The 27,590-nt window shown below is 39.2% G+C and overlaps 1 protein-coding gene across 2 annotated transcripts in view; it reads right to left on the bottom strand.

Moving 5' to 3' along the window:
* Positions 1 to 4,744: 4,744 nt before the first annotated feature.
* Positions 4,745 to 27,590, bottom strand: part of slc45a4a (solute carrier family 45 member 4a) — a 50,055-nt gene continuing 27,209 nt past the window's right edge. The window contains exons 4-16 of one of the 2 annotated variants that reach the window (XM_029442710.1): positions 17,833 to 18,021; positions 14,993 to 15,172; positions 14,564 to 14,754; positions 14,226 to 14,412; positions 13,058 to 13,513; positions 11,767 to 12,032; positions 11,487 to 11,648; positions 10,904 to 11,003; positions 10,693 to 10,773; positions 10,468 to 10,598; positions 9,992 to 10,060; positions 9,731 to 9,885; positions 4,745 to 9,380 (exon numbers count right to left, since the gene is read on the bottom strand). In XM_029442710.1, coding sequence (XP_029298570.1) covers positions 9,203 to 9,380; positions 9,731 to 9,885; positions 9,992 to 10,060; positions 10,468 to 10,598; positions 10,693 to 10,773; positions 10,904 to 11,003; positions 11,487 to 11,648; positions 11,767 to 12,032; positions 13,058 to 13,513; positions 14,226 to 14,412; positions 14,564 to 14,754; positions 14,993 to 15,172; positions 17,833 to 18,021 — 2,345 coding nt within the window. In that variant the 3' untranslated portion in view covers positions 4,745 to 9,202. The remainder of the gene's footprint in view (positions 9,381 to 9,730; positions 9,886 to 9,991; positions 10,061 to 10,467; positions 10,599 to 10,692; positions 10,774 to 10,903; positions 11,004 to 11,486; positions 11,649 to 11,766; positions 12,033 to 13,057; positions 13,514 to 14,225; positions 14,413 to 14,563; positions 14,755 to 14,992; positions 15,173 to 17,832; positions 18,022 to 27,590) is intronic. The other variant, XM_029442711.1, reaches the window with a different exon arrangement.

The following is a 27,590-nucleotide window of genomic DNA, read 5'->3' as shown; positions in this document are numbered from 1 at the left end:
AGGCAGGTGTTGACCCCTGTGAGTGGAACAGTCCAGAGAGACACCTTGATAGGAAGACTTGACAACAGTGATAGATAAAAAGAGAAAGATTCAGAGGCTAAAAAAGAACAAAATTAATTATCAAAGAAAGATGTCGAAAAAAACAGAAATGAAAAAGATTGTTGCAAATTTCTATTTAGGATGAACAAAACAAACTATGTCTAAGTGTTGCAACACTTCAGTGGCTTCCCCCCTCCATCCATCCCTTTATCTCTGCATGTACTCGTCTTTTCGTCCTCCTGACCTTACTTGGATGTTGTCCTGAGACTAGTGAGAACAAATACTGGACCACACATGGGATGCTTTAGCTGTGAAACCAATGACCACACGCTGCATGAAACTGTGATGCTGAAAACAGAAGCAAATGTCCCTGAGACAGGATTAAAACACAGTGGATTATTATGAAACTATAGAGTATATAGTTGATGTTTGGCCACTTTATTAGGCACACCTTTAAAATCTAATGTAATCCAATACAGCAGCTCATGTGTAAATTCTACTTTTACAAAGACTGGACTAAATATAATGCCGTTCAGTACAAGACAAACTCAGTAATAAACATAAAGTGGATCATTCACTTGAATTAAAGCTGGGACCTTTGTTTCAAGTTATACTCCCCTCTCTCTACCTACATTTCATCTCTGTTCTCATCTTCACCCTTAATTGTCCAATAAAGGCTAACGCAACAAATCGCAACATTTGGTGTTAAACAAGTAATGTGGCCAAATTATGAGCTTCTAAATAGAAAGACCCCATTATGTACTGTACTGTCTTACCATATCTGACCCTTAGTTTGACTAGCGTTGCTGTTTAGAGCCAAAGCAAAGGAAACTTAAACATAAATGTAACGTTTTTTCATTCAGAAAAAATGACGTCAACGACTGAAATGCAGAATGACGCAATGAAAGAGGTAGAGAGCAAAACAAAAGGAGCTTTGAGTCAACACATTAGTTAGAAGCAAAGCTCTCTGCAGAAGTATAAACACTTTGAACAGTTAGTCTCTCGAGTACACAGTGAAGCTCTCTTTGTTTATCATTTTACAAGTGTGTAAATGGAGGGGTGTCGTCAGCGTCACACAGAAAACGTACATGTTTAAAACACTGACTTAAGAGGGAAGTAGAAACACAAACCAACTAATTGAGTTTCAACAAATGTATTATTTTCTTCTGACATCAGAACGTGATCACTGGTGTGTCTCATAAAACATCTGGGAGAGACTCAGGTGAGATTTGCAGGAATATACAGCATGTGTGCTTAAAGGCCCTGTCACACATATCCGTATGACAGAAACTTATGCCGGCGCATACGAAATATCGGCAATAGGTTGATATAAATTACGGGTATGTTGTGATCGTTTGAAGGACGCAGATGTTACGCCGAACACGCCAGACATACACAGTTCCGTATGGCAGAAACATGCCGCCGTATATGAAAAGTAGCTAAATATGTGTCCAAATACGTCCAACTTTTCCACAGTGGTGTTGTAGCTGACGTATACATAACGAATACATAACAAATTATTATACGCATGTCAAACATTGATAGCGTATCACTTACCTATTTAAAACGTATCAGAGCGCCTGGCCAACGGAGCTGGAAAAGTGCCATCTGGTTTACGTCATGCTGATGCTGGAGAACGGCTAACATGCTGAACGCTAGCTGTACTGTAGAAACATGTTTAATAAGTTACTCCGTCGTCAGGCATCATCTTAACATAGGGTAGGAATAGGGTTATCTCGTTATCAATAAATTGGCTGTAGGATTCACCGTCAGCCGACATAGCCTTTATCTAACGTACCTCTAACGTAGTCACGTAGGTATTTACGTACTATATTTATGTAGGTAAGTATTCACGTATGTCTAACGTAACGTAACGTCTGCATAACTTATGAAACACACGTCGGGTACGTCCGGTAATTTTGAACATGCTCAAAACATCAGCGTTCAACAACGCAACCCAGCGTAACACAGTGAGCTCTTAACGAATACTACTTATACCTTACCTTATATCAATGTACACCAGCATGTTGCCGATATTTTGTATACGCCATATTTTTGTATACGTTATGCATTCGTTGGGCATTCGTCTGATACATTTTGTATTAGGAAGTGATGCGCTATCAATAGGTTCGATGAAAAGTTGGACGTATTTGGACTCTGACAAATTTTCGTATGCGCCGGCATACGTTTCTGTCATACGGATATGTGTGACAGGGCCTTAAGAAACAACCGACAGGGCCTTAACGTAGACATTTTGTGTTGTTAAAAAGATCTGTGCTCTTTTACTATTTTCATGTTTATTTTAATTTAGGAACATATTGAACTGAGTCAAAGGAATTACTATACACACTTTAGTATTCACTGTACGTGGGTATTAAAAGGATAACTTTAGACTTTCTTAATTTCTTCACTGTCATCTACTTTTCTACTTTTCAAATTTTTAACAACTTGATGATTTGTTAAATGTATTTAACAAGTTATCTTTCTTTTTAAAACCTGTGTAAATAAAGAAATTGTATTTGCTGCTGTAGCACAAGTAGAGGTTTTTCTGCAGATTTAACAGCTGGGATTCACCGAGACACAATATTTTGCTTCTGTTGTATTCAGTGTAACTCTCAAAAAATGTAATGATGTAAACAGCTAAAAATTACAACAAATAATTGTGTATAACAGAAAGAAGTAAAAACAGCTTGAATCAGATCTACAGAGCTCGTCTGATTTGTTCCACCAGAGGACAGTGTCTCACCACAGCAGTGTCTCACCTGGGTAATATGTAACAGTAAATGAAAATAAAACAGACGTGGTAACAAATCAAATATATACTTTGTAATCATTTTATAATTTTACAGTTTGCGATCATGTAGCTGTTGCTCCTACACAGTTAAATATAAGAAAGGTGACCTGTGCAAATCTGTGTGTGCTGTTTTTTAATCTTTCAGAATAAAATCCAAATAGCAAATAATAATAATATTTTATCTCAAGACGGAATTGAAAACGTTGACATAGATAATGTCTTCTACTCCATAAAACCTCAAAAAGTGAAATATTCAACCAACATTCACAATATTACCCAACATGGACTTCAGCTGTAGTCAACTAAACTAAGAAGTGGAAAGGCTTCATTCTCCAAATGTTTTTATTTATAACATATTAGAGAAGAGCTGTTCAGTTTCACTGATGTGAAACAAAGCGTCATTGCAGGAATAAGAGTCATTAAATTAAGTTGTATTTCCCTTTAAATCCTCCAGAGTCATTACAGCGACAGGTCATTACAGTTCACTTAACGTAATGTAACCTAATGTTCTGGCCCTGTAACTTCATACCTCTGCATAAGTACATCACACACACACACACGCACTTAACATCAGCTGGTCCTGCGGTCACATGATGAGGCTTGGTAGGACACACACACACACACACACACACACACACACACACACACACACACACACACACACACACACACACACACACACACACAGCAGTTTCAGGTTCCTTCTCTGGTTTCCTTGTATGGAAAGAGAGAGGGGCTGTGACTCTGAGTGAGAGAGAGAAATCTGATTCAGCAGGATCAAAGTTTTCTGATGTTCCTCTCCTCTCTCAGCGGTCTGACCACCACACGGCATCATGGGAAACCAGTCGGCTGCTTTAAAGCTTTAAAGATGCTTTTGCCCCGAAAAACAAAAGAAAATGTTGAAGTCGCCCTGAAACTACAGACCAGCTGGTTACTTCATCAGCAGTCCTATGGAAGATGACCTGTTACACTCAAACTCTCCATAGATATGAAAGAATGTATTACTTAACCCCTGCAGTACTGAACACATCACAGCAGACTATTTGTTTAATTTATTTCCATTGAAGACCTTGCGATGTTGAAAGAGTTTTGAACCATTATTCCTGACTAAATTAACTTTTGTCTTTGCTCTGCCTCAGAGTGCCTGGAGATTGTTTTCTGTGACCAATATTTCATAGGAGCTCATTTAAATGAATAATTCTTGCATCAGCTAACATGCAATAATACTATAAATGAAATTGACAGACGTTGTTCAGATCTTTGGATAAAATCAATGGAATTATAAATCTGTAATGACGGGGAAATAGCCAATTCTCAACATTCCCTGGTAATAAATTCTGCATCTTCTCATAATACATTTACACCTAAATCCTCTTTCCATTCAAATAAATTGTGTAGAGCGCTAATAATGAAATCAGACCAGATATTTTGAAGATATTACCTAAGTGCCAAAAACACTGCATTTAGATATGCTGAAAATTATTATCTAAAAATAAAGTGAAACAAAACTAAATGTTATGTAATGTTTGCCTCCCTATTGTCATCTAATTTTGAAGTTGTACAAGTGTATGGTTTAGTGTTGAAGTGTATAACTGTATATTTACTGCAACTTTTAAGAAGCCAAGCTGTGTGTTATGTGATTATAATTGAGTTTCACTACAGAAATAATGTGTGTGGAGCTTGTCATGACATGATCTGAGTTTCTTATACCATAACTCTGATTTGTTCTTCTCGTTGGCAGGAGAGTCTGACGAAGCAGACACAAGAAAATCTGCTCACCCTTCCACCGGCAGAAAATGTTTAAATAGATACGTGGAAGTATTAATAATACATCTAGAGTTCTTTGGTGTGCCGTAAGTCCCTTATTGTTCTCACATGTTTTGAAGTGTTAAATAATGAAAGGAGTCATTGTTGGTTTAATTCTGAAGAGATTTTAAAGGTGCGTTCCATACAGTGTTCATCCAGAGTCCTACTTATGAAGGCTCAAGCATATTTACAGAACATAGAGATATATACAGTCTTTATATAGAAAACAAAACTACTAACAAAAATAATCATCTTTTTTATAGCAGCAAAAAAAGAAGAAACTAAGAGAAATATGTATATTTACATCTTTTTTTTCAAATAACAAGGCATATTATATATAGTACACTGCGCATACTTGCTTTCCCATTCTTTAAGTATTCTTCTTGATTTAATCTCTGTGAGGATCAAAGTATATAGGCATCTCTCCTCCGTCATTAACACACAGTTCACCAGAGGCAGAGCCACACACACAAACACACACACTGAGTCTGGCCAGGTTGGACTAACTTTATGGTCGCCGCGCTGCTGCCACTGACTGCTGCCACTGACTGCTGCCACTGACGACTGCTGCCACTGACTGCTGCCACTGACTGCTCACCGCGTCACCACATTCATTCAATGATCAGGAAGGTGGAGCCAACATGGCTGCCACTGAAAAAGTGCAAAGGTCAAACTCTACATGTGTGGCTCTGCCTTACAATTCAAACAGAGACAAAAAAGGACATTTTCTAGATGAGTTAAATCACCAGAACAGAGACAATAAAGACTCGTAAATAACCTTTCGGTATTGCAGCCATCGATTCCAGAGTTCAGTGTAAACCAGGTGATTGCAAAGAACAGAGAACAAGAACCCAAAACAAACACTGAGATGACATTTTTAACACACTCTGGCTTTACATGTGAGTAGATCTGAGATGACTACTCTCTCATACACACTCACACGCACACACACCTGTAACATCTCCCGTAACAGCAAATAGAACAGCTTTAATTTTTTCTTTTGGAAACTAAGTGAAAAGTGTCCTTTATAGACAAGAAAGCTCAAAAAAATAAATATCAAAAGTTATTTGTTTTCTTCCTTTTGCAACACGCTTCTACTGTTTTTGTTTTTTCTTAACTTATTATGTGCAAGTTCTGTGCAATGTCAGGCTTGTCGAACATCAAAACAAAAATTATTTCTGCTGAAATCACTTCACATTCATTGACTTTGTTTTTAACATTTAAGTCACAAGATGGAATCAAAGGTAAGAACTCAATCTCCCAGCAGGCCATGCTGCTGTCTGAACATTCCAGAGTCTGCGGTAAATAATGGCTTGGGACATTAAGAACGAAAGAAAACTAAATTCAAAGATTTCCCACTACCTTGGAAAAGAAACACTCAAGTTGCACTTCAAGTATTTGAGGCCTGGAGTCTCTCGCCTGCACATTTACCAAAGAGTGTTGCTCATAAATGTGCAAACATTTTAGAAAGTCACAAGCTTGTTGAGCGTGTACTGACCCTAGACCGAGCACAATTCTTCAGCTTAAAGAGTACATGTTGGTTTTTCTTTACACATTTTAAAACAAAAACACACAAACATCCAGCCATGCATTAGGAAATACAAACCTGACCTATTAGGACAATAAAGAAAAGAGCTTGAGTGATTTGTACAGAGTCATACTTTGGTGTTCCACACATGCATATTGCTGTTGTCACATGCAAACCTCCCAAACCCCAAACTTTTTTTTATCTTTATGTTTGTCATTAAACTGAAGTTGTGTGTCCATTAGTTAATCCAGAATATTGTATTGCCCTAGTGGTTACAGAAGCCGTTCAAAACTCTGGCGTCTGTACCTCCTCGTCTTTTGTCATCCCTGCTTTTTATGTCCCAGCACCAAAGGGGTGATCAACCCAGAAAGGCAATACTCTCTCTCTACCCCGCTCTGGGACTGACCGAATGTACCTGAAATTATGGAAGGAATCTATTCTGTCAGCCATTCATCAGTGAGTGAATTCTCTTCTTAAAACCAAAAGTAAAAATAAGCTTCTCCGTTAAATGTTGTTATACACGCTAAAATAAGTTGTTCTTCCACCATTAAATGAACTCACTGCAATTTACATTTCGCTTCCTTTCAATTTGCATGTTTATGCTGATTGCGTTGAAAGGAAAACTGACCCAAATCCACAGCCTTTGACCCTGACAGATGTAGGGAAGAAACTCCCGGACTTCACCAGCACAAACAACCCTGCTCTGCCTACACGACCCTCACACAGCCCCTCCCCAGCTGATTAACAGACGCCATTATTGCCACAAAGGATCTGATTAGTCGGAAAACAAAAAAGACACAGTAAAATCTTAAACCGTTCATTTTTTCTTTCTTACTACAAGTATTTTGTATTTTTTTTTTTTACGTCCAGCATTGTCAGCTGTTGAAACATTCCTAGATTATTTAACCTTATCGGTCTACACTCAATATCATTCAGTAATAATACAAGTTTAGTTTCATTTTCCACACCTTGTGTATTTATTAAAATGTATTTGTGATTAGCACATTAATCTTATCACTGTGTATAAATGTTAACACGGTTGAAGTAACTCTAAAGCTAACCGTTGTACTTCCTCATCCACCATTAACATCTGATGCAGCATGGAGTATCTTTATTTTGTAATTTGGTCAAATTTTTCTTGATATTTTGTAGTTTTTCAGGAGGCAATGTTGGATTTTTTCCAAGTGAACTATCGGTAAAGTTCTAGTTTTCAAGACTATGTTGACTTTGATGTGATTAGAATTTTAAGTTTACAAGGACATTAAAACTTTTTAAAACGGCCTCCATTGTCTTATTTTAGATCAAGTTAAGACATGTATTTCCAAATTTGTAACATGTCAAATTTTGCTTAAGTTCAAACATTTAAAAGCATATTTTGGCATTTTGGGACGTACACAGATGAGAAGATCAATACCACTCAGTATGCTGAATATTTGAATATATTTTTTAAAATGAAAACATTTCTCCAGTCCTCCTCTTATCCCTCTATCCTCTTCTAAATATCCATTCAGCGTACAACACACAGATGTAATGAGCATTTAAAATACTATATTTTACTTATATTTGGCCCAGTACAGTGGAACCAAGACAACTAAACCAGGAGTAAGGCGTAAATCCTCCACCGAGGCTCACGTAATATAGGCTACTAGTTCCCAAGCCTAGAAGGTTTATTTTGCCTCTCTTATTATATATTTTTCTTTCAATATATCCAGGATCCATTCTAATATTCTTGTGTCCCATTCCAGACTCAAGAGGATTTAAAAACAAGGCTTTTCTAATTGAATGCTGTTTAACACTCTTTCAGACGATGGCTCAGCTAATGTCAGTTAGTGACAAACATTGTGCCAACTGCATTTTCAAAAAAACATTTTTCTTTTAGAGAGTATAAGTAGAGAGAGAGAGAACAACTCCACATCTGTCTTCTCTTCTTCTCTGGTGTTTGGTTTGTCTCTTCTCTGCTCCTCCAACATGCAGCATGTAGGCTAGTGTAGATTATTCAAAACAAACAGAAGCAGCATTCTGGGCCCTCAATAAATCATGAAAATAATATTTGGGATTGTAATGCCCTGTATACTGCACATATTGCATTTGCGCTCTGTATTCTTGACCTTCAATATACAAGCAACTTCTGAGCAGAGCATAGTGTCAACTTTGAAGGCTAAATTAAAGACTTTAGTACTCCAGCCATGTGGAGGAGGGTGAAAGAAACACACATTTGCAATCAATCCGGGGACTCAAGATCAAATATTTCCCCAAAGAACCAGGCTTTGGGCTCTTAGTTTCAGAAATGCCACTTCCAGAAGTCTATAGTCTTAAAGCTACTGTTGCAGAGTGCTGTAAATGTCCAGCAAATTCGAGTGAGTTATTGGGTTTATTTTGGTGAAAACGTCCGCAGACACAGACACTCTTGTCGATCTCGGCCACATCATCTTGGCAAAGATTTAATCGAGCCAATTCCACAGCGAGGAAGAACAATTTTCACCATTTTGGAACGATTGTAGCTTCCAGGAACTAATGTTCATCAACAACGTTCATTATTCATGTATTCATTCGATTGTGTTGACCCCAGATGAAGAGGTGTGCGTGTGTGTGTGTATGTATGTGTGTAAATCCCCTGAAGTTTCCTGTCCAGGTGGCTGCTCAGTAGTACCTCCTAGAGGCCCTGAGAAACAGAGACAACCTCTCCTTAAAACCGTGACCAATGGATTACTCACTTCTGGAAGACCCTGACAGATCAGATCAAATGTCCTTGAGGGCTAAGTGGATGGATTATCTATAATGGCTGAAACAGCACAGGGACCAGAATGCATTTTTTTTGTTGGGTGAGTTAGTCTGGTGCGACACTGGTCCCCACGTCAGATTTAGTTTTTCTTTAGTCTTCAGCAAATCAAGACACAGCGAATCAGAAAAGGTCTGTCAAAACAAGAACAGACACCAAGAGTGGACCAAACGTTCGCCAGCTGCCCTCCTCGATCGTTTAAAAAGTGAATTTAATTGTTTCTGCAGCAATGTGTCAGTTGACTTAAGCCAACCACTCACAGAGCAGACTCATTCTCCGTGTGGCAGGAAGTGGTGGAGGTGGTGGCCTTGCCCTTCTTGTTGAGTTTCAGGAAGCTAGGTTTCTCTGTCACCACGGTAACTGCCACTTCGTTGCTCTTGGAATTTTCCGGCTTTGTCAAAGACCGTTTCGAAGCTTTGGCCGATTCCCCGTTCCTGTCAATCATAATGAAAATCACAACTGTTAGAACTGTATTTTGGGCGTAAAGGGAAAATTTGACAGTTTGGAAAATATACTTATGCGCTTTCTTGCCAAGAGCCGGTTAGCTTAGTTTAGCATAACTACTGGAAACAGTCACAACAACTGAGCTTTAGAGGTGCTAGAAGGTGGATTTGTTACCTTTGTACATTCAGGTTAACTGTTTAACTGTTAAGTTAAGATAGCGTCATATTAATCGTAAAGACATGTGTCGTATGGTCCTTCTAAAAAAGTAATAAGTATATTTTCCTAAAATGTCAAACAATTTAATTTAATTACAGCAAATAATACCAGGCGGTATTCTCACCCGTGGTTTGGAGTTGGGTAAATGACCAGGAAGAGGGCGGTGAAGAATCCTAAGAGGGAGCCCCCAGAGGCCACCATGGGAATGACACGAACACTGCCAACAGCCTCCACTACAGCACCCAGAGCTGAGGCCACCAAGATCTGACTGATGTACACCTGTAAAATGACAAATGATTAAATAACAACATAGTCTTTTCAGCATGCTATAATATACATATAAGACAATGCGTCAAAGATTTCATTAGGCTATATGAACACTCACCTGGCAGGATAAGATAGCACAGTCGATGCCAAAGCCTCTTCGGGAGTTACCAGGACTGTGTCTGATGTACTGCAGGAGATACAGAGACAGTTACAGTTAATGAAAGCTACATATTGGAAAATATTAATTTAGGCTTTTGTTTTGTCTGTTAGTATGGGACTGAGCTAAATCATTTCTCTGGGGCAGTACACATTAGTTAACATCATACGGAAAAACTACTGGCCCAATTGTCATGAAACATGGTGGAAGGGTGTAGCATGGGCCAAGGAAGGAACCACTTAATTTTGAAACAGATCTGAATCACGGGGCAGACACACAAATAATCTTTCACTTATGGAAACGGCCTTGGTGGAGGTTTGTGCTCTCCGAGTGACCTTCTAGTTGTGATATAAGATGTGCAGTCTGCAGTCCCTGGACATTAACATTACATATTAAAGCAAACAAACACGTTTTTCTCAAGATTAATATGTCTGTACCTCTTTTATTTCGTGATACTGTCCCAGCAGAGCATACGGACAGTAGGAGATGCTCATCGAGATGATGCCCATGCTGCTGATCATCACCATGGAAACATACACATTAGGGAAGATTGCCATGACAGCAGTTCCTAGGGAGGAAAAAAAAAGGAGAATATTTACTTATTAGCTGCTCTGAATGATTTTGTTCTTATTTATGACTTTATGTGTGTATGTGGTTCATACCTATGGAAAATGCAAGCGTTCCCATGATGTAGATGACCTTAATGCTCAGGTCAAAGTTGTCAAGGTACTTCTGAAGGATAGCTGGAAAGGTAGATCAGTTTATTGGTTAGTACAGAGTTTAATGTCAAGACGAACGAAAGTGCACTTTACAGCCAGAGAGACAGTTAGCGACCGAATGAAAAAATGTGCATTCCTATGTTCTTGTGTTTACCTGAGCATGTAGCAGCAGTCATGGCATATATAACCAGTCCCCAGCATCCCATCTGAACTCCTTTGTTATAATCCTCCAACAAAGTAGAGTTAACAGGAGCCTGAGAAAGATAAAAACAGGGTTAGTTTTTATAACTGAGCTGTGGATTCACTAAGGTAGGGGCAGAGTTTCATTCAGCTTGAACCTGCTGTCGACAATGACACATGAAAATATCAGAATAAGAGACAAAGTCGAAAAGAAAAGAAAAGAAAAGGAGAAAGAGGAAACAAGACTGTTGAAAAGGTTTTTTACTTATTTTTTACAAATACCTAAACCAGCAATCATTTTGGATTTTTCACGAAAACACATTTACACACGGTTGAACAAATATCTGAAATGATGTTATTGGGTTTTGATTTATTTGTTTATGTCCTCAATTTTGGAGCTGTTTTCTAATACTTTAGATAACACAGATGATGTAATGCGTATGTAAAAATGATTAATTTCGTTATGTTTTGTATTGTTCTTCTCTTTCTGAAGCCTTCACGCCAATAATTGAACTTAAGGGGAATGTCTGTGTTTGTTTAAATGCTGTTTCACGTACGGTGGGATCTCCATGATAGATAACTTGTCCCATGAAGTCAGTGAAGAAGACGGCTTCAGCAATGATGGAAAACCAGGTGAGCAGGTGACAGGCACACAGACGCAGCAGCTCCGGAGGCATCTTCAGCATGGAGAGCCAAAGCAGACGCACGGTGGTCTCAACCTAAAGACAGGAGACAAGATCAGACGATATCCACCTAAACAGAGACACTTAACGTAACGGAAAGAAATGAAGGGTCTAGATTGTTTTCATGATTACAGGTGAGTAAATTCCTCCTCACCTCTCCCTCTTCACTATCTGTTTCTCCGCTGGAGGAGTTGGTGTTTCCGCTGCGGTGCCTGTTGCTCTGTCTGTGCCTCCTCCTGTGTCTGGCCTCCACTTCGTACAGGTCATTCATGCTGCGAGACGGCTTGATGAGATAAGCGGCGTGGGCCCGGCGGTAGCGTTGGCTCCCCACTCGACCGTAGTAGGAGAAGGTGCAGGACGGCTGGCGGTAGAAGATGTGACGGTGACGTGACTGTCGCATAGGGGCTCCAGTACTGGCAGCTGGAACAAGAGACAGATTACAGATTAACATTCAGTGACTTGGGTCTTGGATTTGGGCCTTGGATCAGCCCCTAGATATGCTGCTATAGGCTTAGACTGCCGGGGGACACCTCCCTGCTCTCCTTCTCTTCCTCTCTCCTCCCCTCCCTCTCTTCTTCTCTCTCTCTATCTGTATGCATTTATGTAAATGTATGTTACTAACACAGCATCCGGGGTATCATCCCCGGAGTTTCTGTGTCTCTCATGTGGCAGGTTGCCACTGATAAAGTTTACGTCAGGATCATGAATCGTGGCTGCGCCTGCTGCCCTGGTCCTGCTGGACACCGGGAAGCCTTATTGACATTTTCCTGGATTCATCCAAACTTTCTCTTTTCCAACACAACATCATTTCTGTCAAATGTTGTATTTGTACTATGTTGTTTATCCTGTACACACGATATCTATTGCACGTCTGTCCGTCCTGGGAGAGGGATCCCTCCTCAGTTGCTCTCCCTGAGGTTTCTTCCATTTTTCCCCCTTTAATTATGGGGTTTCTTTTAGGAAGTTTTTCCTTGTGCGATGCGAGGGTCTAAGGACAGAGGGTGTCGTAACCTGTACAGTCTGTAAAGCACACTGAGACAAATGTATAATTTGTGATATTGGGCTATATAAATACACTTGATTTGATTTTATTTGATTTTATTTTATTTGATTTGATTTGATTTGATTTGATTTGACAGTTTATAGGTTAGGATAGGTGAAGACATCTCCAATCCCCTTTAGGGTTGCCCTAAAGTACACTTTTGTCGTGGCTTTAAAAGACCTCTCACTTAAAAATAACCAATTAAATATTTCAAATGTGTTTCTGTAATCATTAGGATTAATTCAATATAAAGTCCCAAACAAGTAGTATAAATAATGTTAAAGTATTCTATAATAGCAGTTAAAATAGAAATACATAAAAACTGTATAATTGATTAATAATTAAGATTTCTATAAAAAAATATTTATTTGATCAGAGTGAAATATAACATGAGAATACCAACCTTTGACCATTCCAACGCGATGAGCCTGTCCTTTAGAGCTCAGCTTGTTCGTGCTAGCTCTATCAGGATTAGTGACGCTGGCTAACAGCCGTCCATTCAGTGTCCGCTGCTCATTGAGCTGGTTGTTCAGCAACGCCTCCTGACCGTCATCATTTTCCATTTCCTGCAAGAAAGCCGAGAGGCGGGAAATCCTGGGGGTGGTAGTGTTTGTTTGGTGTTTGTTGGTTTGGAGCAGGTCCTGGCTTCCTGCGCTGCTGCTGCGTCTGATGTTGCCGAACCGAGGTGGCGGAGTGCTGCGATTGGGATTGAATAAATTACCAGTCGTAGGAGGCGAGCTGTGATAGGATGAGAGGCGGTCAGCAAAGATGGACGGCTCTAGGTGGCACAGGAACAATGCATCGTGGTCCAGGTGATTGAGAGTGGAGTCTGCCATGGCGAGAACACTGTCACTTTTACCTGAAGACAGACGAGGAGATGGCCGATTAGTTTATATGTGATGAATTCAGAGAAAATGGCAAAGTCCGAAATTCTATAATATTATGCTATTTGGTACGCTAAAACAGTACATGAGATTTATTTGTATCTCCGAAACAAAAGTATGAAACAAAATATACGCAAATTGCATACTTTTTTGGGTGAAATATTACAGTACGCAAACGCTGGACACTATGGCGGCATAAATATCTCACAATGCAATGCAGTAGTGATGACAACGTTCATAACAGTCAATGGCCGACAGCGACCGAAGCATCATTTATTTATTTTACGTTAGATTTGTAGTGTTTCAAATTGTCTGATTGATTCGGTTGGCTCTGCTTTTTGTTTTATTTTCTCAATGCTTCATCTGTATGAGCGTGAATCTGATGTTTTCTTTTCATACTTTGGATAAATAAAAAAGGTGGTTTCCTAGCAACACATTTCTAAAAAGACAGAGCAAGCTGCCTTTTTAAAAAAATGTAGGCTTCTACAAAAAAAAGGCAGTGAGGTGCCTCACTTTTTGCAACCTGTAAAAGGAGCTCTGGTTGTTCAGGTCTTAAGAAACTGTTATGCATCTAAGTGTCACCGGAAACAACGATATTCACATCCCACAACTTTTCCAAATTTCTTTGGATTTGAAAGGGAAAAGTGTCATTTAGATTCAGCTAAATAAGCAAGTCTGTGAACTTACTTCTCACAAGCTCCATCTCTAGAAAGTCCATGTCCATATCTCCACGCTCTGACAGGTCGTCCCCGTAGGGGTCATAGAGGTCGTAGCTGTCTATCGTTTCATCCTCTCCAATCAATTCCAGCTTGGGGGCGAGAAGTCCAGTCCTGCCATTGGCCAAAGATTGCGGTTTGGTGCGATCTGGACTCTCCTGGTAGGGGGCAGAAAACCAAAGTCTTAGGGTTTTTTTTTTTTTTTTTTTACTCAAATTTAATTTTACAGTGCGCACACACACACACTCACACTCACACACACACTCTCACACACACACACACACACACACACACACACACACACTGTACCTGGTCCAGCCTGTCATGTTGGGGCGAGTAATGCTGCTCCTCAATGCTGAAGAGATGTAACACCACAGAGACGGAGAAGAGGATGGCAGCGAAGAAGAAGAGGATCTGCTCCTGAGACTTGAAGGCTGCTCCAAGGAAAGTGTGCGTCCAGTCTAAACCTCCAAGGGCGTAGCCGACCGCGCCACCAAGACCTGTCCACATGGACAAAAGTTTAGCGACAGAAGCAGGAGAGGATTGTGTCTGATCTCATTTTCTCTCTCAGTGCTAGTTTATGTTTTGTTTTTATATGTTTTAGACATATTATATCTGTTGTTATTGGAAGGACCACAAATTATATTATTATGATATTATATATTTATGTGCATTAAACCTACCATTGGCATGTTTAAACCCTGTAAAAGTTATGTGTGTGTCAGATGTTATCAGTACCTGCTGAGGCAGCGTGGATGTTGAGCGCCATGTCTTGTTCGTCGGTGTTCGCCACGTCTAGCAGGTACGCTCTGATTGGTCCCTCGGTTGCGTCAGCACTAAAGTCCAACACCACCACTCCCAGCACAGTAAGAACAATTCCTATCGGTTGTCTCCCCTGCTCGTCACCCATCGACAAACCTAACAGAAAAAGACATAAATGGACAAAAGGTTTTAATTATAAAATATATTATATATATATATATATATATATATATATATATAATATATTATAAAACTAACAAACTGACAATTAAAGCTGTTTGATAACAGAAAGAGATGTGGAAGGCAGACCACATGTGATACATCCGAAACCTTTTATTTGATCAAAAAGATCATTCTTCTTGTAACATAAGCATTTTTAGACGTTTATATTTAAAACATGTGATAGACGTAGGCTTGGGAATTGTTCACCCGAAATACAACATAGAACAAATATTTCCCACCAAACATTAATATTAATAGCACCAAACATTAATATTAATAGCACATGTACAAAAATAATAAATATGTGTAATTGTTTTAACAATATTAAAGTAGGACATTTCTAAAAGGAACATCTGAAATTGTTACACTGATGTGACCCTGGTCAGAGCTGCACATGTGATCAATCGGTGATTAGTGAGTCGAACAACACAAACAAAAAGACATATACAAATGGGTCACTGCACATTTCCCATACTGCTTTGCATGATGTGTGTAACCTTGTGTGTCTCATTTCATTTGTGACCTGGTCCTGCCCTCGCACCGCTCGAGGGCCTAAGGGTGAAATTGTATGAATGTATTAAACAACATGGGACATGGGAAAGCTTTAGTAGCCTATGAGTGCATGTGTGTGTGTGTGTGTGACAGAAAAAGAGAGAGGGAGAGAGGGAGCACAGCGTGACGCAGCATGACTTTACAAAATGATATCAATTAAACGTCGGGGAAACAAACGTCCATAGAAAGAACAGCAGTGTGAGTGTGTGAGTGTTAGTGTGTGTACGGTGGGGGACAATGGAGAAGCACTACTCACTAGCCAGGCAGACAGACAGGAAGTGAATTGTGATTGGTGGAAAGGGGGAAGCAAACAGGAAGCATTTCCCTGTGAACTGCCTGCTCCTGTGTTCCCATGTCAACACACACACACACACACACACACACACACACACACACACACACACACACACACACACACACACACACACACACTCAGGTTACCACAGTTTTCCCATGTCACCCTGTGTTATTCACACACATTCATATATATACACAACCATGGAAACGTACACTTTCTCTTATTCTCTTGTTTCTCCCACACAGATACAGGTCACTGGTCTTTTCCCATTTTAACCCTTCTGGCAAGGTGCTCACACACAACCACACAACCACACACACACACCCCGGTGCCCTAAAACGACCTGAGTGCCAACCTCTGTGCAGAAGAATTGAATAGAAGTGAATAGAATCTGCTGACAGAAAACAGTTCACACAGCTCTTTTTCTTGTTCTTGCACCTTTGACAATTCATTTTACTTTGTCTCGGCTATTGTTACACTGGAAAGTTTCACGCATTTGGTCCGTATTTTAACATGGATCTGGTACACTCTATTAGCGCAACAATTAGTCGATGCACAGAAAAAATATCTATTTTGATGAGAATAATCATTAGTTTCAGCCCGAAGTGGGTTGGATGCACCAATATGGTAATTTAAGACTGTTGTGGGCAATATTAAGGTGGTACCCGATAACAGTACACTTCCTATGATTTTTGTAAAACAAATTGTAGAACATTAGAAGAGCCATAATTATGACATTCTTTGTTACAGTGTCTAACAGTAACACTGTAATACTTTCCATGTTTATACATTGTGCTATTTTAAGAAAAGGCTTCTCATTATAAAACGTAATTATATACTTAAATTAAATTATACAAGGACAATAAATCAAGATACTATATTAGCGACTGATAAATCAATCGTACATCCCTACAATTCAGATCACAAGGGCAATCGTAATTGAGCACAAGCGTCCTGTACACCAATTAATCAATAATAATGAAAACTCCAATAAAGCCTCATGTGGTTGACTTCCTTTTGCCTGATTTGACTTGGATTTAAATTCGTAAGCCACAACTTCAAAACTGAAAAGAATGGCAACAGACTTTTAAAACTCAAAATTATAATGGTATATTTAAGATTTCACGTGTGCACAAGAAGGATGTAATGATAAATATGTGAGGTCTAAACCAGCTTAAACGTTTGTCAGCGTCAATAAATTCAACGACACGCTGATGACACACTGATGATCATGCTGCTGTTGTCGCTCTGTGTGTGTATGTTTACATGTGTTTAGAAAGCCATGGTTAATGACATTACAAGTCGCCGATGTATTAGACCAGGGATCAATATCTGTGTGGCATGATTGACAACTGATCCATTTGATTGATTGGATTGGTTGAACGTGTCCTTGGAATGACATTTGGATGACGTAATAAGCTGCGGGTCAGACTGAGCGTAACGTCAGTCTCTGTACGGGGACAAGAATCTAGGGGAAGCTAAACCTGCATAAATAAGATGTAAAGAAACCGTATAAATTCTCAAGGCGTCTTCAGAGAGTGGGTGGTACCTGAAGCACATTTAGGCTATAAGGGGTGTCCCGTCCAGACTGTACTGATTGTAGCCAGGCGAAGGCTCAAACTCATTTATTTTGCGATGCAGTAACAGGATTCAGTGACAGTTCCCTAGTTCTCTCCTCCACCCTGACACACATACTTTACGTATATTTAACTTCACATTTAAGGAATATGAATGAAACACCCACCTATCAGCGATCCATTCAGAAACAGTGCTACTCCAATCAGTGTCCCGATACAGAGAGCCAGGATGAACGGTCTCCTCCGGCCCCATCGCAGAGTGCAGCGGTCGCTGGCAGAGCCGATCAGCGGAGTGAACATGAGGCCGAGGACCGGACTGAGGAACCATGTCAGACTGTAGTACTGCTCTGGAAGCCCTGCACACAGACAGAGAGACAGACAGATATGTGTTACAGACACAGAAGTGTGAACTCTTAATCCAGGGATTTTCAGCCACATTGAGACCGATGCCTAAATATAACCAATAAACAACTAAGATTTGACCATGAAGTTTTTCTGTCATCCACAAGGGGGTGCAAGTAACATCCAAATTGTAGGAGTGAGAGGCATCAATTTTTACTTGAATGGTTTTAATTCAATTTAATTATTTTTGATATATTTTATATATATATATATTTTGAATCAGACTTTAAGATAAAAACAACAGTATGATGTTATTGTATTTTTTTCTTCATTTCCTTCTTTCTTTGATAGGGACAATAAACACATCTGCACCAGATATAATGTTCATCTGTAGTCTGTCAGCAGAGGCCACCAGTGACTCGCAGGTTGGCGTAGTCAGTTTTTATGTTTCTACCAAAGCAAAACTTCAGATTAATCACTGTGTGGCTAATAAATGGAATTAGCTGTGACAGGTTTATATGTAGCTGACTGGTTAAAAGACAGCGTTGTTCACTTTAAGCAAGCAAAATTAAATATCCGGCTGTAGTGATCTTAATTTGAACATAATTTATAATTGTTGTTAACTGAAGAGAGTGGGGAGCACTGACATAAAAAGTAATTTTTGTATCCGCCCCGTGATTCGGATCTGCTCCAAAATGTAATGGGTTCTTCCTTAGCCCATGCTCCCCCCTTTCCACCAAATGTAATACAATTGGGACGTTAGTTTTCCTGTAATCCTGCTGACAGACAGACAAACTTAACACAGGAACCAGACATCACAGTCTCTGGAAAAAAAAAACTACAGATCGTGTTTAAGTTTAAATACCTTGGCATCACTAATCGACTTAAATCTGTCCTTCATGTCGCATGTTAAAAAGGTGGCACGAAATGTTAGATTCAACCTCGTTCATTTCTAATTTACAAGGAACTGCATGTCCACCAATGCTGCCAAAATGTTCATGACCGCAATGATCGTCCCACACATCACGCACTGTCTGTTTGTACATTCTACTAGTTTTAGTATAATCTTCTAAGGTGGGCAAACATTGTTGAATACGGTAGACTGTGTCTCGTCTTCAAGATATTACACAATATGGCTCGTCCACCACTCCGTACTTACATCACATTAAAAACCAGCCGAACCATTAGAGACAACATCTAGGGGAGATTGTCTTATTGTCTTATATGTCTTAATATCCACAATTCACCAGGACTAAGAATGTGTTGTTATGCTATTTCTTCTTTGTTGTCATGCTATTGTTGATTGTGTGTGTTATAAGAGCTGTCTTTCTTGTTATTTCTTGTAGTGCAGGCTCTTTTTGTATCTGGATATCTATTCATTGCTTTTATCTGTTGATTATATTTTCTATGTGTTTATTCCTAAATACATAGCAGCATAAATTAACCGCTGTGTTTGTGTTGTCGCTTCAGTTACTCAAGCGTTGACCTGAGGCTGACTTTTCCCAACTGAAAACAAACGCAAAGGGAAAAGGAGAAACAAACAGAGGTTTTAACTCAGAATTATTGAACGTCTATGTGTGAACATTCACCATGGATTATCACACAAAGGACCTGTGTGCTGGTTAGCTGCTCAGTTATCAACTTTCTTGGGCTTTTGTGAGAAACAGAAAGAAACTTCACAAACAGTAGTTTGGCGATGGGCTCATAAATGCATTTTGACAGAAATGTAATTTGATGTCATTTCTCACTGCTAGGACTTAAATATATTCATTAAAACTTATGAACTTGGAAACTGGAGTTCATAAACAGTAACTGAAAGTGATGCGGGCTAATAGCTAAAACATACAAATAGAAAAAATAACCTCTCTTTTTGTGAAAGACTATTTTTTATTTGTCAGAGGAAAGTGTAGAAATGGGGGAGAGGGGGAAGGGATTGACATGCAAAAAAGGTCCCAAGGTCAGATTTGAACCCAGGACGTTGCGGTTATGTGTCATGCGCTTTAACCATACGACAAACAAGGCCCTCCACATAACCTCTTTTAAAGCCTCTATTGAGCATTAAAAATATTAAAGAATATCCACAATCTGAAATGAATGAATTGCACTTGACCTTAAACTACTCTACACTGTTATGTGCATGTGACTTTTTTTACTGAGCACACATTTTATTATTTGAGCTTTAACTGCCGGAAACAAGGTGAGGATTAAAAACACACAAGCCGCATGACAGGTTCTCAAATGGAAAAATGGAAATAACTATGTATCTTTAGCTGACACACAGACACACCCAGGATGCAAAAACACGGCTCAGTACACAAGCTGTCAATAGCCTTTAATATTACCAGAGTAATACCCACAAATCTGTCATCAACCAAATCTGTCATCAACCAAACCAGTTCTTAATTAATTCCTCAGTCAGGGCAGGAGACACACGCTTTAAATTTTATAGAATCGGACAGATGAAACCCTTTTGTTAATGGTCACACATGCAGAAACTTTGCACACAGCACACACAGTGAAATTTCTTCTCTGCTTTTAACCCATCCTAGTACCAGGAGTCTACTACTAGGAGCAGTGGGCAGCTCATAGGACAGCGCCCGGGGAGCAATGGGAGTGAGGGGGGAAGGGGGATGTCCAGTGCCTTGCTCAAGGGCACCACGGCAGGGCAGGAGGTGAAGTGGGACCTCTCCAAGTAGCAGTCACACTCCATTTTTTTAGGTCGGGTCGGTGACTTAAACCAGCAACCCTACGGCTCACAGCCTACAACTTTAACAAACTTACTCACATCATCAGAGACACCATTTACCTTTGAAAAATCAAAAAATATTGGATTATTTTTCATATTTGACAGTTAAATACTGATTATAATAAACTAATTATAACTGAGCCTGGATTTGGTATTGACATTGTCAAATACTTTCTTGCAGAACGCCCCAACATCAGCAGGTTTGCCTAATTTGAATGACAAAGTGTCGTCAGCCAATCAGGGCCTAGTGCGGTGGCAGTTGTACACCTGTTACAGTAAAGTAGTTAAAGCCAGTGGGTGAGCAAAAGCTGATTCATATCTGAGTCAAATCTATGGGTGTTTTCAAAAAACAAAGGCAAGGACAAATATAAAGAATATACTGTATGTATATCGGCCAAAGGGGTTAACTTGTGGAATGTTTGTGACAATGAATTAAGAATGTGTAGTTCACTTAATGCAAATAAATAAAAAGTTTAAAAATAAGGTGGTAAACGCATATAAAACGGAGCTATGATTATTATTATGTATGAAACGTTTGGAGCTCGGTCTATGGTTGAGCTGCTGAGAGGAAGAAGGAGGAGATGAGAAGGAGGCAGACGGTCTTCTAGCTGAGTGAAGTCAGCTGAATCAGAGATAATCAAATCAGGACTTTATCATCGTCTCACTGTCAACCTGACGCTTAATTAAATGCCATTATCCTTTGCATACAGAGAAAAGAAAGACAGACACTGAAAGTATCTTCTCATGGAGCCCGTCTGATTATGACTCCAGCCTCCTCAAATAATTATCTGCTTAAAGTTTGGCAAATACAGCTTTGAACAAAATTGAGAGGTTTAAGTATGCCTCAAACAAAGTGGTGAAAATGAGAGAATATATATATTAATGTATTGTATTTAAATGGGGCAATGCCCATTGTATTTATTGCACCAGATATCTAGAGGCTAATTTGGGCAGGGGCCACCAGGTTAAGGCAGAAAAAGATTTATTAACCGTCCAAAACACTTCTGGCAGTGAACACTTTACATCCGACCATACTGTAGCTCAAAGGAATTAATATGTATTCTTTATTAAAAACGTTTATTTTATCAAATCTTAATCAGTGGTTGATTAATTCACAGATTTCGGCGGTGTATTTCTCATCTCACATTTCTAAAAAGGTTTTTGTGTGTTTGTTTCCTTCTGTGTAAAAAGCTAAAGTTGACCTTCAAACGATTTCAAGCCATAATCCCAGCTGATTTTTTATTAAATCTATTGTAATCACAAAGGAGGAGAGACAGTGGGTTACCTATTACTGCAGATCAATATGAGGAAGATGCCACTGATATTACATTCCTCAGAGAGCAGAAGAAGAGATGGAAAGACGGAAGAAAGCTGGAGAGCGAGAGCGAGTTGATGGCAGCGAACTTGATTGAGATGATAATAGGCTATTATTAATTTTAAATGCATTTTCATTTACACACCTCTGTAATCACACGAACATCAATAACTGAGTGCCATGATATCTAATTATCAAGACCTTTTGTAAACTGTCCCCACCTCCTGCAGAGAGCAATTAGGAGACCTTTAGATCTGGTAAGTTTCTGAATATAGAGTCTGAGGTGTGACGTAGTTGCTGACTGACGCACTACATCCAGGACAGCCTATAAGAAGAGACACAAAGCTCATTTGGTTTGCAAATTCAGGGAAATGAATGACTCAACACAGCCGGCGTCCTTGAGTGTGATGTTGTCAGCATGTGAGATTTTCAGAGACTCGCTGTTGCAAACATTTCTCTATGGCACAAATTATGGTCTGTAGAGCTCTCACAGACCGTGACGCAGTTGTTTAAGTCACCAACATGATTTCTAATGATAAACTTGTACTGCATCATTAAAAAGTGCTAAATTACAACTCTTTCATTTTGAGATTAAGCTGGGTATTTTCCCATCTGTTTAAATGATGTCATTGGAGGCAGACACCTTTGCAGAATATGGTAGACAAAATGCTTGGTGTGCCAGGCCTGAATGTAACATTGACAAGCAGAAGCACTTCACGCCTTTAACTCCCTCTGAATCCCAAGCATCGATTTTATTGCTGTAGGATTTTTTTTCTCCCTTTAAAACTGTTTCAGCAAGCGTCTGATCAGAACAATGATGACTTCTTTTTTTTAGAGGATTTTGTGAAAACGTTGCAAAATTGCATTATCGGAATTATATTTTTATATTATATTATACGTTTTCTATCACTAAACATATTTCGAACAAACGAAAAAAATTGGTCCAAAACAAAGAGCTGTGGGGCCAGTGGGATATTTAACCTAAATGTAGGGACACAAGTCTGCCAGGAACACAGGTAAGTTCAATATGAGGTGTTTTACAAGATAAGTATGCACGCCAGGCACTCATGTTTTTTTTTAAAGATTATTTTTTGCCTTTATTATTAGTTAGTCGATAGTAGAGAAAGGACAAGAAACATGGAGAGAGACACTCATGCAGATACATGGTGTACATCTTGGAGCACTAGCATTGTGTCACATTCACGCTTTCTTTGCCCTCATTTGTAACTTTATAGGTCTTGCACAACTGTCGACCTCTGTGTTTCTCATGAGCGGGCCGTAAACAAGGCTTGACCCCTGTCGTCGTCGTGACCAGGTCTTGGGAACCCTGTCACCATGGTGACTCCATCACCTTCACTTCCTGGCTCCTAATATCGCTGTGTCATTCACACATGGCTTCCTGTTGTGGGGTTTGTTTAAACTAAAGAAAGCTTTGTTTCTCTTACATTTATTTTTATTCCCCCCTTTCTGTCTGTCACACACACACACACACGCACACGCACACGCACACGCACACGCACACACAAATAAGCATACCGCATACAAAAGGCACATACACAATACCTGATAAAAGTCAAACAGTGGCACAGCCATAAAGAAGGCGACAAAGCAGCAGATAGGAATCTGTCTGTCTGTAGGTTTGTCAACATCAAAACAGGAAAACAGTTTCTATTAAACAGTTCCTACCCACAAAACACACACACACACACACACACACACACACACACACACACACACACACACACAAACGATACAGTTAAAACACACCTAATACATAAAGACATGTCTCTGTTCCCACACACACAGACACACACACACACACACACACACACACACACACACACACAGTACAGACTCACCTACTATAATAATAGCTGAGTTCCCACACACTTTTGGTACTGTAGGTACAAACACACACATACACACACAGCGAACAATACTGGGAGAATCAAGAGGCAGGAAGTATTTCAGAAAGAGAGAAAAAGAAATGAGTGGAGTGAAGAGACAGGGAGGGAGGAAATAGAGAAAGGAGGAGTGTGAGAAGGGATTAAGATGAAAGACATTAAAAAAGAGAGGACAAGGTGAGAGAATGAGGGAGGAAACGTGGAGGACAGAGAGGGAGAAAACCGGAAGGATGGAGAAACAGACTAAAAGCAGTTCCTATTGAAGCCGGCAGACGGCTGTGAGAGCTGTTGATTGATTGTGGGAAAGAAAAATGTACAATCTGCTCCATCTATCATCAAAGCGCTCATTTTACTATGCACATTTCCCACACACACACACACACACACACACACACACACACACACACACACACACACACACACAATATGAAGTCCGATGTGTGACTGTTGGGAGTACAGACTGCCCATTCATCACAACTTCTGTCTGTATGTGTGTTTCTTTATAGACTTTATAGTTTGTTTAATCTGGGGGGAGTCTTTTCAAAATAAAATAAAAGTGATAGAACGAGAAATTCCTCAGATATTGTGTTTTTAAAACAATGAAACACAAGGAAATATGCTTTACGGAATCACAGGACCCAGAATTTGATGTTGAACAAAACAAAACAAATTCAAACGAATGATGCCCACTGTTTCCTTCTTTAAAGTCTGAGATCCGTTGATAAATAAATACTATGAGACCTCCTACCGAAGCTTAAAATATTCTCAACAGTCCGCTCCTTGTTTTCAGAAAGTCCTGAATAAGGACTACTGTGTTTCTGTTTTTTTGCACTTTGCACTACAATTTGTTTTGAAATTATTTCCTGAAGCTACATGAAGCTTGGGGAAAAAAAGTTGTAGAGAGTGTTCTCTGTAATCTGCTGTTCTGGAAATGATTTACTACATAAAAACATGTTTTTAACTGTCGTAAACATAAATCTTACATAAATGTTAATATTGTATTCTACCTATCCAGCATACTTTTGATTAAGAATGGTTTATATAATTTGTTTATATCATTTTCTTTTCTTATTTTTACTGTATTTAATAACATATTTTTATCACATTTTATTGTTTAATCACTTATGTTATTGTATAACTGTATTCTTTTTTATTGTTATTTTATTCATCATTTCATGCTGTTTTACTCGGTTTATTTTAATTCATTTTAATACTTGTTTACATTTTTATTGTCTGGCATGCATTGATCTCAAATTGTAAAATTGTTGAATAGTTTTTTCAGTTGTTTTCACTTGTTCTGTTTTGTTTTCTGCTTGTCAGTCATACTGTCTGAGTATCTGAAGCCTTTTATAGCTTTTTCTTATTTGCCATTAGCTCCATTGTTGTTTGAAAACTACAAAACAACACATTAATGAGTCACAGCGTTTCACTGAGCGACATGTTCATTTCATTACCATGAACATGAGCACTTTATTTTCAGTCAATGCTGCAGCCTCGTGCTGCCGTTAACACTTACTTTTGCACTGAATGTGTATTAATCCACTCCTGAAAATAGTTCCCTACACATGCACTATTTGCTTGTGTGAAAAACGACAGTGCCAAGCTGTTTTAGGAAATGACTGATTTGTGAGCTGCTTTTGAAGATTTGCACATTCCGTAGGAACAAGCCTGAGGCTTTAATCCATTTTCTGCTTAATCTTTCCTCCTTACTGCACACCTGCTTCGTCCAACATGTAACTTTAATTACACAGCGAGTACAAATTCACCTTTAAAAGCTCTAATAATGATGCCCTGAGGGATGCATCTTTTCTTTAACCCCTCCATTCATAGCTCTGAGTTTTCTACTTCACCTCTCGTGATGATAATAATGTTATGTCCATCCTGTAAACAAAACCTATCAGCGCTGTATCCCCATGTCTACACTTCTCCATCCCACTCTTCCAAACTAAAGTCCAATATTTCCTTCAAGCTCCTATAAACTCCAAACTGAAATCAAACAATCTGACTACCACAACAAACATCAACCTCCTTCTCTCCTTCTTTCCCTTTATCTCTCCTCTCTCTCAGTTCACATCCCTCCCATTCCTATTCTCCCATAAACACAAAACAATTCTTTCATATCCTTAGCTGGCGTGAGAAAACCACAAGAAAAATGACAAGCGTCCTGAAAAGAGCCGGAGAAATGGTGTGAAAGTGAGAGTGGGACAGAGGTCACGAAGGGGACAAAGTGGGCAGGAAGGAAGGAGGGTGAAAGCGAGAGAGTGAGGGACGGAGAGCAGGAGGAAAGGAAAGGAAATGAGGAAGCAGGTGTTTTGGATTAAACAAAACATGTGAACTGAGGCAGGTGTAACATTCGGAGAGGACGAAGGAAAGCAGAGAAATGCCACAGATGGACTTTGGGAGCAGATTTGAAAAATTAACATCAATATTCTATAATTGATAAGCGTCTGGTTGTAGGTTTTATGCCAACACTTGCTAAAGGCTGTAGGCCCATTTGTGTCTCTGCAGCTAACTAGATCGCTTTTACTACTTTAATACTTCGATCAGGTGTTTGAGTTTTGATCTCTGATGCAGTTAAAGGTTACATCAGCAATATTTGTGAACAAAGGAAACCATATAATAATATTTTTGATTATCAGCTTTTCAAATATGCATGAGGGTGTATCTCAAATGTATATGGTCAAAAGATTCCAGATTGGGGTGTGTTTGTTGGCATTTAATGTTACTGTTTTAAGCACCTTCTGAGGACATTGTTGTTTTTGTGCCTAATTTAAATCATCTCTGATGATCTGTGTAAAACAAAAAGCTGCATTAACGCGCTGTGATTCAAAGTTGTAAAACAATAAAACATTAGACAACAACAAATTAATTTTATAGGCACTGTTGGGCTAACAGCTTTATAACTAACACAGAACGTCCTGCAGATATTTGTGAAACCTAGTGACACAAAAGCTGCTGAAATAAAAGCTAATAAAAAAAGGTACCAGCTTGTGCTAACTGCAAATTTCAGCCGTCACACACACACACGCACACACACACACACACACACACACACACACACACACACACACACACACACACACACACACATCATTAACAAAGTGCCTAGAAGAGAGAAATACTGAACGATGTATGACTCTCTGATGAAAACAAAATGCCAATCTATTAAATACAGGAAGGAGAATAGTCCTGGTTAAAAACATCTTAAGATGAGAATTAATGTTATTTAAATTGTTTACATTTAGAAATGATTGTGGAATAAGAACTTAACCCCAGTTTATCTTGTTTAATATTTTGGATTTTTATTCTGACTTTTATTCTCAAATGTTTACTGTAAAGCTCTTGAAAGGTGTGATATAAGTTAAGGTGTTATTAATATGAATGTCTGTGTGTATCCTGGCAAATTGTTAATGTCAGTCTTTAAAGGACACGGAGGATGGGCTTTACTTTGCACACACACACACACACACACACACGCAAACACACACACACACACACACACACACACACACACACACACACACACACACACACACTGCTTTATATTGAGTGGAAACTGGTGTAAGAGTCAATTCAGCTCGCTTAACACAAAACATGGTGGTTGTTATCCACTAAATG

Source organism: Cottoperca gobio, chromosome 11 (assembly GCF_900634415.1).
Source record: "Cottoperca gobio chromosome 11, fCotGob3.1, whole genome shotgun sequence".
NCBI lineage: Eukaryota > Metazoa > Chordata > Actinopteri > Perciformes > Bovichtidae > Cottoperca > Cottoperca gobio.
This window is presented reverse-complemented; position numbering and strand designations above follow the sequence as displayed.